The sequence below is a fragment of the Panulirus ornatus genome, chromosome 2 (genome assembly GCF_036320965.1).
Source record: "Panulirus ornatus isolate Po-2019 chromosome 2, ASM3632096v1, whole genome shotgun sequence".
Taxonomy (NCBI): Eukaryota; Metazoa; Arthropoda; class Malacostraca; order Decapoda; family Palinuridae; genus Panulirus; species Panulirus ornatus.
In genome coordinates, this window is record NC_092225.1 from 105,398,128 (window position 1) to 105,413,715 (window position 15,588).

Below are 15,588 nucleotides of genomic sequence, written 5' to 3' on the forward strand. Positions count from 1 at the left end.
CAATATCTATCTATAGTCCACGCCTCGCAACCATATAGTATTGTTGGAACTTCTATTCCTTCAAACATACCATTTTTGCTCTCTAAGATAACGTTCTCTTCTTTTTTCATACATTTTCGCCATTTTCCACATTAGCAAGTTAGCATCAAGACAGATGACTGAGCCTTATAGGAAAATATCCTCACTTAGTCCCCTTGTGATTACAGTCTGTCGGGGATGAGATGGCTTACGAAGCGAGTTAGTTGTTTGCAGATGATACAGCACTGGTGGCTGATTCGAGTGAAAAACTGCAGAAGTTGGCGACTTAATTTGAAAGGGTGCATGGAAGGAGGAAGTTGAGAGTAAAAGTGTATAAAAGAAAGGTTAGTAGATTTAGCAGAGTTAAGGATAAGGTTAGTTGGTGTGTGAGTTTGAATGAAGAAAAATTAGAGGAACTGAATTGTTTCAGAGACTAGGAAGTGGAAATGGCAGTGATTGGAATCATGGAAGGAAAAGTAAATCATACGATGGGAAGGGGGGCTAAGATTATGGGAGCACTGAAGAATATGTGGAAAGAGAGATCGTTATCAGGGAGGGTTAAAATGGGTATAATTGAAGTTATAGTGGTCAGAACACAATTATGTGGATGCGAGGCAAGGGCTGTTGAGAAGACTGTGGAGGAGGATGGGTGTGTTGGAAATGAAATGTTTGAGGACAATATGTGGTGTGAGGTTGTTTGATTAAGTAATGAAATGGTAAGAGAGATGTGTGGTAATATAAAGAGTGTGGTTGAGAGAGCAGAAGAGTGTGTTAAAATGGTTTGGACACATGGAGAGATGAGTGAGGAAACGCTGACAAAAAGAATATGCATGTCTGAAGTGGAGGAAACAAGAAGCGGGAGACCAAATTGTATACGGAAGGATGGAGTGAAAAAGACTGAGCGACAAGGGCCTGAACATGCAGGAGGATGAAAGCTGTACTCGGGCTAGAATTGTGAACATAAGAAAAGAGGATATTGCAAGAGCCCTGTTGGCCCATGCTAAGCAGGTCCCGAGTCCGTCCACCAACCAACCAACCGCCTGAACCCGTAAACACATTGAAGCTTTGTTTAAAGCTACCTAAAGACCTAGCTTCCACTATTGTTCTTGGCAGCTTGTTCCATAAATCTACTATCCTATTTCTGAACCAATATCTAACCACATCCAACCTGAATCTATTTTTTTTTCTAATATAAATGAATTACTTCTTGTCCTATCCGGTGGTGCTCTTCTCTGAACTTTATTGATGTTACATTCATTAATGCTCTTTACCTATTAAAAAATTTCAATCATATCCCCCCTAGCCCTCCTACTCTTAAGTGAGAGTAAATTCAGTCTTTTTAACCTTTCTTTATAAGTGAGGTTTCTAATTCCTGGGATCATTTTTGTCATTTGCCTTTGTACTCTAAATAATCTTTATCACCTGCATAGTACGGAGCCAAAAATTGTACCACATAATCCAAATGTGGTCTCAACGCACGATAAAGGTTGCAATAATACTCTAGGAGTTATATTGCTAACAGTTCTGTTAATGAACCCTAAAATCCTGTTGGCCTTATTACACACTTTAATAGGATTGATGTCATATATAGGGGTGTGCTGTGAGTGAACTGAATCAGGGTATGTGAAGCATCCCAGATAAACTATGGAAAGGTCTGTGGGGCATTGTTGAGGATAACTGTGATTTAGACGCAAGCACGTGACAGTTAGAGAGTGGATGTAAAAGGATGCTGCATTTTTTCCTTCTGTTCCTGGCGCTACTTCACTAGGTCAGGAAACGGCAATCATTTGGTAAAAAAAAAAATAATATGAGGCTGGAGCCTCCCCTCTTCTTGTATTTAAATTTCTAAGCGAAAGAGCACTAGAAGGGGCCAAGCAAAGAGTGCTCATCCTCCTTGAAGGCTCAGGCTGTGTTGTCTAAATGTGTGTGGATGTAGCCAAGATGAAGAGAGAGGAGAGATAGGTTGTATGTTTTAGGAAAGAAACCTGGATGTTTTGGCTCTGAGTGAAACAAATCCCGTGGGTGAGGAGAAGAATGGTGTGGAAATGTCTTTAAAGTTAGGGGATAGCGAGAGGACAAGAGCTTAGGAAGGAGTAGCACTACTTTTGAATTGTGGGAGTGTGCCATAGAGTGTAAGGAAGTAAATTCTAGATTGATGTGGGTAAAACTGAAAGTGGATGGTGAGAGATGGGTGATTATTAGTGCTTATGCACCTGGCCATGAGAAGAAAGATCATGAGAGGCAAGTGTTTTGGGAGCAGCTGAGTGAGTGTGTCAGCAGTTCTGACGTAAGAACCTGGGTATCAGTCATGGGTGATTCGAATGCAAAGGGGAGTCACGTGGTAGTTGAGGGTGTCTGGGAAGCAGGGGGCATGAGATATTCATTATCATGAATGGAATAGTGAACAATTTGTGGAGATGTGTGCTGAAAAAGGAAAGGTGACTGGGAATACATGGTTTAAAAAAGAGGGATATACAGAAGTATACGTATTTGCTGATAACCACAAGGAAAATGAATCACGATAAGTTCCCAAGTGCACTTTCGTGTAATGATCACATTGTCAGGAGAGATACAAAAATGAGATAGAAGACATAGAACAGTCAAGAAAGATACGTAGCTAAGACACCACTGGTAAACAAGCATCACTGGACAGTGGCGTTTGGACTGTTGGTGTTCGGGTTTGGCATCATACCAGTCATAGAATTTTATCATCATGTGGACAGGAAAGGGGAAGTGTTTACAAATTTTGCCTACGACAAAGCTATCTAGTTTGTATAGACCTTTATAAAAAAAAAAAAACTCGCCAGAAAATTCTGCTGGATGTGTCTATAGAATTCCTTTTAAAAGCTGTAATATGTTTCATATAGGGCATTCTGGTAAGGATCTTTATGTTGGACTTAAGCAACACACATATAGTGTAAGAACAGGACAAAACTTAAATACTGCGTTTAATCACGTTAAGAGTTATGACCACTGTACTGACTGGAGTAACGCTAGTTCGGTTATCAACTGTTGTTCCTTTACCAAGAAAAATATCAATGAATCTTCTTTTAAATACACAAAGATTTGTAATATTAAGATCTGTGAAGGTCTATACAAACTGAATAGCTCTGTCGTAAGCAAAAATTTTAAACAGTTCCCTTTCCTGTCCACATAATAAAACTTTCTGACAGGCATGATGCTAGACCCGAACACCATCCATCCGGTAACGCTTGTTTACCATTGGCGTATCAGCTTCGTCTCTTCCTTTTATATCAACTGACTGTTCTACTTCTTCTCTCTCGTTCTTGTATCTCCCCTGACGATGTGATCATTGCACGGAAGTGCATTTGGGAACTTATCGGTGTTCATTCTCCTCGTGGTTGTCAGCAAATACTAGATCACGCGCACCAGTGTGACCTCTTGCAAGCGCACGTATGTGAGTAGGAGAGATGGTGAACAGGCATTATTGGATAACACATTTATTGATGAGCATGTAAAAGAGTGATTTTTGGATGTGAATGTGCTAAGAGGGGCATCCAGTGGAATGTCTGATCACCATCTTGTGAAGGCAAGGTGAAGATTTGTAGAGGTTTTTGAAAAAGAAGAAAATAGTTCCGGTGGGAAGAGAGTGGTGAGAGTAAATGTGCTTTGCAAAAAAAAAAAATTGTGTGAAGAGATGCTAGGAGAGATTTAGAGTGGAATGCCAAAAGGTGGGAGTAAATGAAGCGAGGGGAGTGGGTGAGGAATGGGAGGTGTTTAAGGAAGCAGTGCTGGTTTGTGCGAGAGATGCATGTTCAGCATGATTGCTAAAATACGGAATTATTTACCAGTTAGCGTAGTGGAGAGCAGTACCATAGATGCCTCTAAAAATAAACTACATAAGTCTTCATACTAAGTCCACAACTGACAATAGTTAAGCCTCCTTAGTTATATGTGATGGTTACAGGTTTTTCTCTTTACGTCATCTCTTTGCCTCTCTACTCTCACCTCAGTGACCTCTTAAGCTTCTGATCTCTTCCACTACCATAAACAGCCTTGAATAGACCTAATGGTCTGGTCCTGTTTGTATATCTTTGTATGCCATTCACCATGTTCACTATCCCTTACCATCTTCATGGCATGGGGCTTGTTAAAAAGCATCTCCTTAAAGGGTTTTATCAACATTAGTTGAAAAATCAATTACTGCAAGAAAATTATTGGCTAACCTTTGACTTCTATAAAGCTAAAATCTGTCGTCTAAAATTTGTTACTGGCATTATTTGGGGTGTGTGAGACAAGACTTATGAGACGACACCTTCTTGAACATTAGCTGAAGTATGGCCATAATCATTATCCCAATAACTATGACCTGGCACATTTTAAAGGACAGATTTTTCACTTCCTCCAGAATTCGTAAAATGTTTCCCTTCTCTTCTTTTTTCCTTTCATCAAACTCTCTATATTTCCTATAAGGACTTTTGTCCGTGACTGGAACCTCTAACTTGAAAAAATCAGAAGAAAGAGAATCATATTCCATATATGACAATAAGCACAGAGTGCAGCATGGAAACTGTGCAAAATTTCCATAACAGTAGCTGAAATATGGTTCAGTAATGTTAACAAAAGAAGTCTTTCTCGTGACCTTTAATACTTAGTAGTAAACATGCCTGGAATGGCATACTTATTCTACACATAGTATGGAACTTATCCCTGGGAATAGGGGAGAAAGAATACTTCTCACGCATTCCTCCTGTGTCGTAGAAGGCGACTTAAGGGGACGGGAGCGGGGGGCTAGAAACCCTCCCCTCCTTGTATTTTAACTTTCTAAAAGGGGAAACAGAAGAAGGAGTCACGCGGGGAGTGCTCATCCTCCTCGAAGGCTCAGATTGGGGTGTCTAAGTGTGTGTGGATGTAACCAAGAAGAGAAAAAAGGAGAGATAGGTAGTATGTTTGAAAGGAACCTGGATGTTTTGGCTCTGAGTGAAACGAAGCTTAAGGGTAAAGGGGAAGAGTGGTTTGGGAATGTCTGGGGAGTAAAGTCAGGGGTTAGTGAGAGGACAAGAGCAAGGGAAGGAGTAGCACTACTCCTGAAACAGGAGTGGTGGGAGTATGTGATAGAGTGTAAGAAAGTAAACTCTAGATTGATATGGGTAAAACTGAAAGTTGATGGAGAGAGATGGGTGATTATTGGTGCATATGCACCTGGGCATGAGAAGGAAGATCATGAGAGGCAAGTGTTTTGGGAGCAGCTGAATGAATGTGTTAGTAGTTTTGATGCACGAGACCGGGTTATAGTGATGGGTGATTTGAATGCAAAGGTTAGTAATGTGGCAGTTGAGGGAATACTTGGTATACATGGGGTGTTCACTGTTGTACATGGAAATGGTGAAGAGCTTGTAGATTTATGTGCTGAAAAAGAACTGGTGATTGAGAATACCTGGTTTAAAAAGAGAGATATACATAAATATACGTATGTAAGTAGGAGAGATGGCCAGAGAGCATTATTGGATTACGTGTTAATTGATAGGCGTGCGAAAGAGAGACTTTTGGATGTTAATGTGCTGAGAGGTGCAACTGGAGGGATGTCTGATCATTATCTTGTGGAGGCGAAGGTGAAGATTTGTAGAGGTTTTCAGAAAAGATGGGAGAATGTTGGGGTGAAGAGAGTGGTGAGAGTAAGTGAGCTTGGGAAGGAGAATTGTGTGAAGAAGTACAAGGAGAGACTGAGTACAGAATGGAAGGTGAGAACAAAGGAGGTAAGGGGAGTGGGGGCGGAATGGGATGTACTTAGGGAAGCAGTGATGGCTTATGCAAAAGATGCTTGTGGTATGAGAAGCGTGGGAGGTGGGAAATTAGAAAGGGTAGTGAGTGGTGGGATGAAGAAGTAAGATAATTAGTGAAAGAGAAGAGAGAGGTATTTGGACGATTTTTGCAGGGAAATAATGCAAATGACTGGGAGATGTATAAAAGAAAGAGGCAGGAGGTCAAGAGAAAGGTGCAAGAGGCGAAAAAAAGGGCAAATGAGAGTTGGGGTGAGAGAGTATCATTAAATTTTAGGGAGAATAAAAAGATGTTTTGGAAGGAGGTAAATAAAGGGCGTAAGACAAGGGAACAAATGGGAACCTCAGTGAAGGGGGCTAATTGGGAGATGATAACAAGTAGTGGTGATGTGAGAAGGAGATGGAGTGAGTATTTTGAAGGTTTGTTGAATGTGTTTGATGATAGAGTGGCAGATATAGGGTGTTTTGGTCGAGGTGGTGTGCAAAGTGAGAGGGTTAGGGAAAATGATTTGGTAAACAGAGATGAAGTAGTAAAAGCTTTGCGGAAGATGAAAGCCAGCAAGGCAGCGGGGTTGGATGGTATTGCTGTGGAATTTATTAATTGTTGACTGGTTGGTAAGGTTATTTAATGTATGTATGACTCATGGTGAGGTGCCTGAGGATTGGCGGAATGCCTGCATAGTGCCATTGTACAAAGGCAAAGGGGACAAAGGTGAGTGCTCAAATTACAGAGGTATAAGTTTGTTGAGTATTCCTGGGAAATTACATGGGAGGGTATTGATTGAGAGGGTGAAGGCATGTACAGAGCATCAGATTGGGGAAGAACAGAGTGGTTTCAGAAGTGGTAGAGGATGCGTGGATCAGGTGTTTGCTTTGAAGAATGTATGTGAGAAATACTGAGAAAAGCAAACGGATTTGTATGTAGCATTTATGGATCTGGAGAAGGCATATGATAGAGTTGATTGAGATGCTCTGTGGAAGGTATTAAGAATATATGGTGTGGGAGGCAAGTTATTAGAAGCAGTGAAAAGTTTTTATCGAGGATGTAATGCATGTATACGTGTAGGAAGAGAGGAAAGTGATTGGTTCTCAGTGAATGTAGGTTTGCGGCAGGGGTGTGTGATGTCTCCATGGTTGTTTACTTTGTTTATGGATACGGTTGTTAAGGAGGTGAATGCAAGAGTTTTGGAAAGAGGGGCAAGTATGCAGTCTGTTTTGGATGAGAGAGCGTGGGAAGTGAGTCAGTTGTTGTTCGCTGATGATACAGCGCTGGTGGCTGATTCATGTGAGAAACTGCAGAAGCTGATGACTGAGTTTGGTAAAGTGTGTGAGAGAAGAAAGTTGAGAGTAAATGTGAATAAGAGCAAGGTTATTAGATACAGTAGGGTTGAGGGTCAAGTCAATTGGGAGGTAAGTTTGAGTGAAGAAAAACTGGAGGAAGTGAAATGTTTCAGATATCTGGGAGTGGATTTGGCAGCGGATGGAACCATGGAAGCGGAAGTGAATCATAGGGTGGGGGAGGGGGCGAAAGTTCTGGGGGCCTTGAAGAGTGTGTGGAAGTCGAGAACATTATCTCGGAAAGCAAAAATGGGTATGTTTGAAGGAATAGTGGTTCCAACAATGTTGTATGGTTGCGAGGCGTGGGCTATGGATAGAGTTGTGCGCAGGAGGGTGGATGTGCTGGAAATGAGATGTTTGAGGACAATATGTGGTGTGAGGTGGTTTGATCGAGTAAGTAATAATAGAGTAAGAGAGATGTGTGGTAATAAAAAGAGTGTGGTTGAGAGAGCAGAGGAGGGTGTTTTGAAATGGTTCGATCACATGGAGAGAATGAGTGAGGAAAGATTGACTAAGAGGATACATGTGTCAGAGGTGGAGGGAACGAGGAGAAGTGGGAGACCAAATTGGAGGTGGAAAGGTGGGGTGAAAAAGATTTTGAGTGATCGGGGCCTGAACATGCAGGAGGGTGAAAGGCGTGCAAGGAATAGGGTGAATTGGAACGATGTGGTATACCGGGGTTGACGTGCTGTCAATGGATTGAACCAAGGCATGTGAAGCGTCTGGGGTAAACCATGGAAAGTTCTGTGGGGCCTGGATGTGGAAAGGGAGCTGTGGTTTCGGTGCATTATGACATGACAGCTAGAGACTGAGTGTGAACGAATGGGGCCTTTGTTGTCTTTTCCTAGCACTACCTAGCACACATGAGGGGGGAAGGGGTTGTTATTACATGTGTGGCGAGATGGCGATGGGAATGAATAAAGACAGGCAGTATGAATTATGTACACGTGTATATATGTTTGTGTCTGTGTGTGTATATACATCTATACGTTGAGAGCTATAGGCATGTATATTTGCGTGTGTGGACGTGTATGTATATACATGTGTATGTGGGTGGGTTGGGCCATTCTTTCGTCTGTTTCCTTGCGCTACCTCACTAACGCGGGAGACAGCGACAAAGCAAAATAAATATAAATAAGATAGTATGGAACTTATGACAGTGTATGTTGTTTAAAGTGTTTCCTGTCAGGTGATTGAATAATAATAATAATGATAATAATAATAATTATCATTATCATTATAATTACTTTATTATCATTATCATTATTACTATCATTATTACTATTATCATAATGAAGGTTATGATAATGATTAGAAACTTAGCGAAGCAGCAGTTGCGCAAATCCAGACTTCATTAAAAGAAAAATCTTAACATGAACATGCTTACGATAAAGAGTGGGACTTGTATTAACAATTCAAGAAACAAACAGTGCAGCTTCTGAATTTTCAGTTCAGAAAAGACAAACATCCATTCACTGTACAGAAGTTGGAGATAGCATACCTGAGGCTTCATTGTAGTAGACATTGATCCTCTCAAGTTGCATGCTGCTCGTCTCATCGTCGTTAACGAACTGGCCCACTGGATCAATGCCATGCTCGTCGCTTATCACCTCCCAAAACTGGACACAAAATGCACAATAAATCACTATATTTTTTCAGTTAACCTAGTCATTATATACATGTAAGTGTATGAAAAAGGCTAATCACAAAGTTTAGTTCATGTATATCTGATGCGTCTTTTGCCCCTGGGAACTCTTTTCGTTTCTCGTACCTATAGTAAAAAGATATCCAGGTTGTCCAGCCTAACAGGCTCCTTCCACTTTGACACCTTCCCGAGTCCTCCTACTTTTCTCTTCCAGGATACCATATACCTTCCCCTCACTCAGTTTCCTTCTACTTCACTTTTTCATATTTTTCCTATCAACTGATGACGCTCCTCTTCCACTACAATAATATCCTAACCCCATAATAACACCTCACTCATGTCCCCATCTCTCCAACATCCCACATCTCTATATTTCACCAATATTTACATCTAGTTATCACATCACAAACGCCCTTCAAACAGCCTACTTCACCAACCTGGATCATATAAATGTTTCTATTACACAACCTTGTTATTCACCTGTAGATCAAGGTTGGCAGATTGTGGCTGTCTCTCCGTCACATTCCTCCCTTAGAAAACTCTTACCCCTATTCCTCACACTAGTTCCCACGTTTGCATAGTACTAAACCCAAACACTTACTTTCTCCTATCTGTTCCAACAAGTCGCTACCGGTACCCTTACTAAGATGTATTCAAGGTCACTACGTGGTATTGCAAAATTTACCATTTCATTCTCCCTCCTTTCTATTTTCCTTGCCTACTTGGACAGTCATTACACCTTAGCTTTCTTCTTTCACACACCGTGTAAAGGTGATTCATGACCAGAAGCTGATCAACGCACAACATCTTGGACATCACAAGCTCGTTATCCATAAGGCAAAGCGTTTCTTTATTCAAAGGAAGTGGGAAAACCTCTCCTCATCATCCACTGATAGGTCTTATTGGGTTTTAGCTAAGGGCATCTCTTACAACTTCTACCTTTCCTTCACTTTCCCTCTCTGACGGTACTGTAGCTGTCTCTCCGGTAGACAAAACAACTCTCCTTGGTTCCCGTTTCTCCTCTAACTCCACCTTATATGACTAACATTCCTTCACCCCCTGATGCTCCTCTTACCAATCCTATGTCTCTTCCCGTAATGTTTTTTTGGACTGTCCGAAAAGCGCTTCTTTTTGTGCAAACAATCAAGGCTTGTGGTCCCGATGGTATCCATCCCGTGTACTGAAACAGGGTGCCTCTGAACTTGCACCTGTGCTTGCTCGTCTGTTCCGTTTCTATTTAAAAACCAGAACTTTCCCTTCTTCTTGGAAGCAAGCATTGATACATCCCATCACTAAGAGCATTCTGACCATTAACTATCCTCCTATTGCTCTAATATCTACCATTCCCAAAGTCTTTGAATCCCTCCTCAACCACCGTATCGTTAGACAACTTGAAACTCGAAGTCATCTCTCTGATCACCAGTATGGCTTCCGTAAGGCGAGATCTACTGGTGATATTCTTTCCTACCTTACTAATGTCTGGTCATCATCCCTGAAAGATTTTGGGAAGTCATGAGTAGTTGCCCTTGACATATCTAAGGCTTTTGACGGAGTGTGGCATCAGGATCTCATCTACAGGCTTCCCTCTTTTGACTTCCCTCCCTCATTTTGCCCCTCTCATATCCAGCTTCATCTATGGCTGATCTATCTGTGGTTGTTGACGGATCAGCCTTTTCCCCATTTCTCTATCAACAGAAGTGTCCCTCAAGGTTCTTTACTGTCTCCTACACTTTTTCTCATCAACGGTTTTCTTTTTTCTTTTAACAAATAACCAAATGCACTCATCAGCTAATGACTCAACATTGCATTCCTCCACATTCTTCAGATCTGCTCCTTTCTCACTCGACCAACATCTCAGTACGACGTAACTTCTTCAATAAACTCAGACAGGAATATGTCAGTGGGGTAGACGAAATCTAGTTAAGTTTAATGCCTCCAAGACTCAGCCTCTATCCATCTCTCTGTCATAAAGTCCTCACAATATTTCTCTGTTCTTTCACGGATCTGCAATTCCACCTCTTGATTGAGTGAACATACTTGGTGCTACTGTTACATCCACTCTTTCTTGGAAACCCAACATTACAGGTATAGATAAGTCTGCCTCTAAGAAAGTGGGAGTCCTGTTTAGTTAGTGAAATTTCTTATCTTTCGAACAGTTGCTCCGTTTATACAAAAGATTGATCCATCTCTGTATGGAGCACTGCTCTCACCTTTGGGTTGGTTCTAGCTCTGCATTCTTAATTGACAGAGTTGAGTCCAAAGTGGTCCGACATACAAACTCTCCCAGGCTAACTTGAAAACCTGCGCCGCAATGTTGGTTAACTTTCCCTCTTCTATAGATATCACCTTGGTTTTTGCTCCGGAGAACGGGCTGATAGTGTTTCCCCACCTCTAGCCAGACCACGCAATACTCGGCAAGCTGCTGCGTCACATGATTACCAAGTGCCCGTTGGCAGCTCAAAGGTGGGCCGTTTTGATAACTGTTTCTTTTCCTCATGTCTTTCTCAGTAACTATGACCTGGCACATTTTACAAGGCAGGTTTCAAACCACCTGTAGAATATGCAAATACTTTCCCCTCCTTGTCTCTTCCTTTTCCTTTTTCATGAACTTCAATATATTTCAATTAAGGCCCGTCCCTGATGTAGACTGTTGTTTGTGACCGGAGCCTCTAACGTAAAAAAATTATACAAAAATGAACAAATAAAGACAAGCTTCTCGTAGAGCAGCAAAAGTAGAGTACTGTAGAAGCAGCACCTGCATCCCTACAAAAGAATATCAGTATATGAACTGAAAGAATGGGACATCGTCAAGCGTGCTGAATATAAACGATGGTTTAGACTTTTTTATGCAAGTGAAGAGGATATTTTGGACGTCACTTCCTTTACCGATAAGGTGTGATTTCATTTATCCGGTTACATCAATACCCAAAAGAGCCGTGTTTGGTCGGCGACCAATGCGCATAAGATTAAGGAAACACCAGTACATGATTATAAGGTTGGTGCGTGGTGCGCCATATCACGATATTGGATAACCGAACCCAAGTTCTTCGGTGACACGATCAACTCGGAACGTTATTGTGAACTGATTATTTACCCCTTTATTGGATATCTAAACGTGGATGAAAACGCCCGCGGCTACTCCCAACAGGACGGTGCTACTGCACACAGCTTGTGGCTCTATGAAGCTAGTGCGCGATGTGTTCTGCCACAGAATAATTACAAAGGACATTTGGTAACCATGGTCACACCCCCTGAACCGAAGGTGGCCATCACCATCGCGTCTTTGAAAACAGGATAAGACATGTAGATTGTAGATGCGTGTCTACAGGAACGTGGCTGCTACATCAAACATTTGATGTTGTCATTACGTACTCGTCGTCTACAGTAGATGCACAGTGATTTTTGCTCACCCTGTACAAAAACACAGAAAGTCAGAAATGTGTGGACCCGCAAGACTGTAGGTGGGGCTGATCATTATTACTCAGCCACATGCAAGTACTCGACTGCATAATTTTCATCGGTGAGGGACTGTGGTCACCCTGCTCCTCGTATGTCCCAGATTGGTCAGTTTGTAAGTTTTCTTTATACAACACATGTCATAGTGCGGCAAGACTACATACATTCGACCATCAGTGTATATAACTAAACATATGGACACAAAGCAAGTTAGGTTTTGTTATAAACAAGTACCATGGATGTATGATGATTTGGACTGATGTCTCTCGGGTTACCCACACGTCAAAGTTTTTGTTAGGTTGATTTTATTCCCATTAATCAGGCTTATGTCGATCCATATGATCAGTTGTAAAGATTGGTTAATCATGGGAAAGTCAACAAAAGAATATTATTCCTAGCTATATCGCTTAGTTATGTTTGTTAGCTTGCAAAAGTAGTTATCCAGATCAGAGCTCATTCAATTCGAGTGGTGTTCCCTATTACAATGCTTTACTTTTCACTAAGTAAGGTTATACTCAATGTACAGTACAAAAACCCTAACTTAAGTTTCTGACCTGGTGTTAACATCTTACATGACTGTGATATCAGGATGTCTAGTCAGGAAATCGGGATTTAGACAGAACCGTCCTTGTGGCTGATCATGAAACATTGTCTCTGATCGTTTTGTTATACAAATAACCGTTGCTTTGATGGTAAAGATATGTAATACCATCTTTCAAGTTATCCTGCAGTATCTAATAGAAAAAGGGGCTTTGTCTAGCTATTAGAAAATCTACCTTTGGTACGTTAGCCTAGTTCTAGGGGTGTTCTAGCACATGTTGGGAAACAGATATAAGGCAGTTCAACTGTATTTTCCCTCTTGGGGCCAAAGTATAGGCCATAGTTTCTGAAGCAACTGATTAACGCTTTTATGGATCATGTTGTTTCTAGTGTGAATTTTATGGGTTTCAACCATTTTGATGTTTCGGTGTGACTGGCAAAACATGCTTTGTCACTCACAATAAAAAGACTGGCGAAACATGCTTTAATCAAAGCCATCTCGGATGAAAGGAAAGAAGAGACAGAGAAAGAGAATACAAAAATCAATTAGGACTCCATAGGCGTTTGTAGAACTAACTCTCAAAGGCAGCAGTGTCACAGGAAAATAAAAAGATAAGGTGGGGAAGAGAATTCCACAAACGGTCAATCCTTAAGCAGCCAGTCTTTACACAGAAACGGTGGGAAGCAGTAACCAAACGTGCGCCTCGGCTCTAAGCCTTGGTATGAGAGATACATACAGACATCTCATAAGAGCAGCTGTAAAATGATATCTGTAGAACATTAAGAAGACAACAATATCGTGGCGTACAGAAAGGGCTTGTTGGAGGGAGGAGATACCTGGATATAAGGCCATTTATTCCACTACTGCTAACAGAGAGGCGGACGAAGAGGTATCCCAGACACGTGAGCAGTAGTCCATGTTAAGGCAATTATACCTCATGTAGATATGAATTATCTGCTCACAAGAACAATAATAGCGGTTCCAACAAACATTCCCAGCTGTTGCAAAACAGATTATGTGAGCGTGCAGGATGAGGTTGAGGCAAGCAGGTTTTCTTCTTACAGGGTTATTCTCCATTGTTTTAAAAATTGAAAAAAGGGAAACGAGTGACTTTTCAAAAGAGAAGTAGGGAGCTATTGCGTTTTAGCATTATTGTATTTAGAAATGTTCACAAGTCCAAAATGAGATGGGAGTAATAAAGGGAGGAGGGGAGGGAAAGTGAGTTGAAGTGTGCATAAATTGACGGCAAAAGATCAGTTATGGAGACGAGAAAGATAGTAGGCGATATGACATAACCCTATGGGACACCATTGGGCGATGTCGCACCATCAACGACTACTGTAATGGAACGGCAGGAATAGAAACTATACATCACGGAACATAGACACACCAACACACACACACACACACACACACACACACACACACACTAGAGAAAGAAAAATTACAACGTGGAGACCTGTGTCACATCCCGTCAAATGCTCTGGAGATGTTGAGGGTCATAAGAAAACTCAACAATATCCATGAGAGAAGATGAACCACAGTTAAGCTACGCAGGCGAAAATATCATAGGTAAACCGTCTGCTATGGAAGCCGTATCAATGATCAGAAAGACGGTAAAGAGATTCTGTCTGAGAAGCGGGAAGTAATGGAGTCTTAGACTTTGAAAACAGCGGAAGTAAAAGCAATGGAGCGATAGCTGGATGGGTTATAGCCATCTTGTTTCTCAGAAATAAACTGCCCTTAAGCAAGCTTCCAAGAAGAGTGGAAAGTCTGGGTTTGAAGACAGGCGAAATAGGCGAGCAAAATTTTGTGCTGCAAAGTCGGAGGCACACTAGGACCCGAGAAGGTATGTCATCTGGGATCTATGCGTTGTCCACTTGGAGCTTAAAACGTTCCCCGAAGACTCTGGTGAGAAAAGTGTAGGAGGCGGCATAGCTTCCGTAGTAAGGGATTACCGGGGGGTGATTAGAGAAAAAAACATCCGAAGCTGAACTAAAAGAACGTCAGGTACCAAAAAGAACAGCTTATCAGGTAAGAGGGAAGATTGAATTACAAATGTTACTGGAAATGCTTTTGGCTAAAGACCAGTAAATATGTCAGTAGAAGTCAAATAAGCGATCAAATTATGAATGGGAAGAGAAAGATCCCGCAGGATAAGAGACGTAGGACTCCATCTCAGCTCTGCAAAAATGACCAATGAGCTTTCCCAAAGTGACAAGAGTTAACGTTTCGAGAGAGAAGGAGGGTAGAGGATGGGTGTGCCTAATCAGAAGTGATATAAATAAGAATGTACTTGGAGGACCCCGAGGGGACGGAAATAGTGGGAGAGTTCAGAAGTAAAAAAGAGGTTGCGAGTGTTGGAAGAGTGGTCGTACCGGTCGGGCACTTGTGTTGCGAGTTATTATTTGTTCTGGATCGTTCAGAGAGGAAAAAGGATGGTCTCGGTCTCATCGGGATCGTCTTGGTTAGATCCATATGTTTGAGTGTAGCTCACTGGTAAGAGCATTCGTCTGGAGGTCAAATGGTCCTTACATTAGATCTGAGAGCCCACCTCCAAGGAAAGTTCAGGTCCGCTGATTCATGAAAGAAAACTGGCTCTAACTGTAGGAGGCTACCACTTAACTCTGCATCAGGGAGGTTTATATGTCCCGGTACCCGGTGAAGAACACTTGTCATATATTTGATGGTACTCAGTCCAGAGGGAGTTTGGCGTACCAGGTCCTCAAACTCTTTCTGTACCTTCTCCACGGTGGGAAGTCTTCTGATTTTCAACAAGCGTTAACAGAAGTCTTAACAATAAGATCGTACTTTCTTTAACTTGCCATATGTTTTACTATTCCAAAGCA

At 41.6% G+C, this 15,588-nt stretch overlaps 1 protein-coding gene across 1 annotated transcript in view; it reads right to left on the reverse strand.

The window, feature by feature from the left end:
- LOC139759137 (tubulin beta-4B chain-like) overlaps positions 1 to 15,588 on the reverse strand; it is a 176,182-nt gene that overhangs the window by 83,826 nt on the left and 76,768 nt on the right. Inside the window, exon 2 of the mRNA XM_071681134.1 lies at positions 8,599 to 8,716. Coding sequence (XP_071537235.1) covers positions 8,599 to 8,716 — 118 coding nt within the window. The remainder of the gene's footprint in view (positions 1 to 8,598; positions 8,717 to 15,588) is intronic.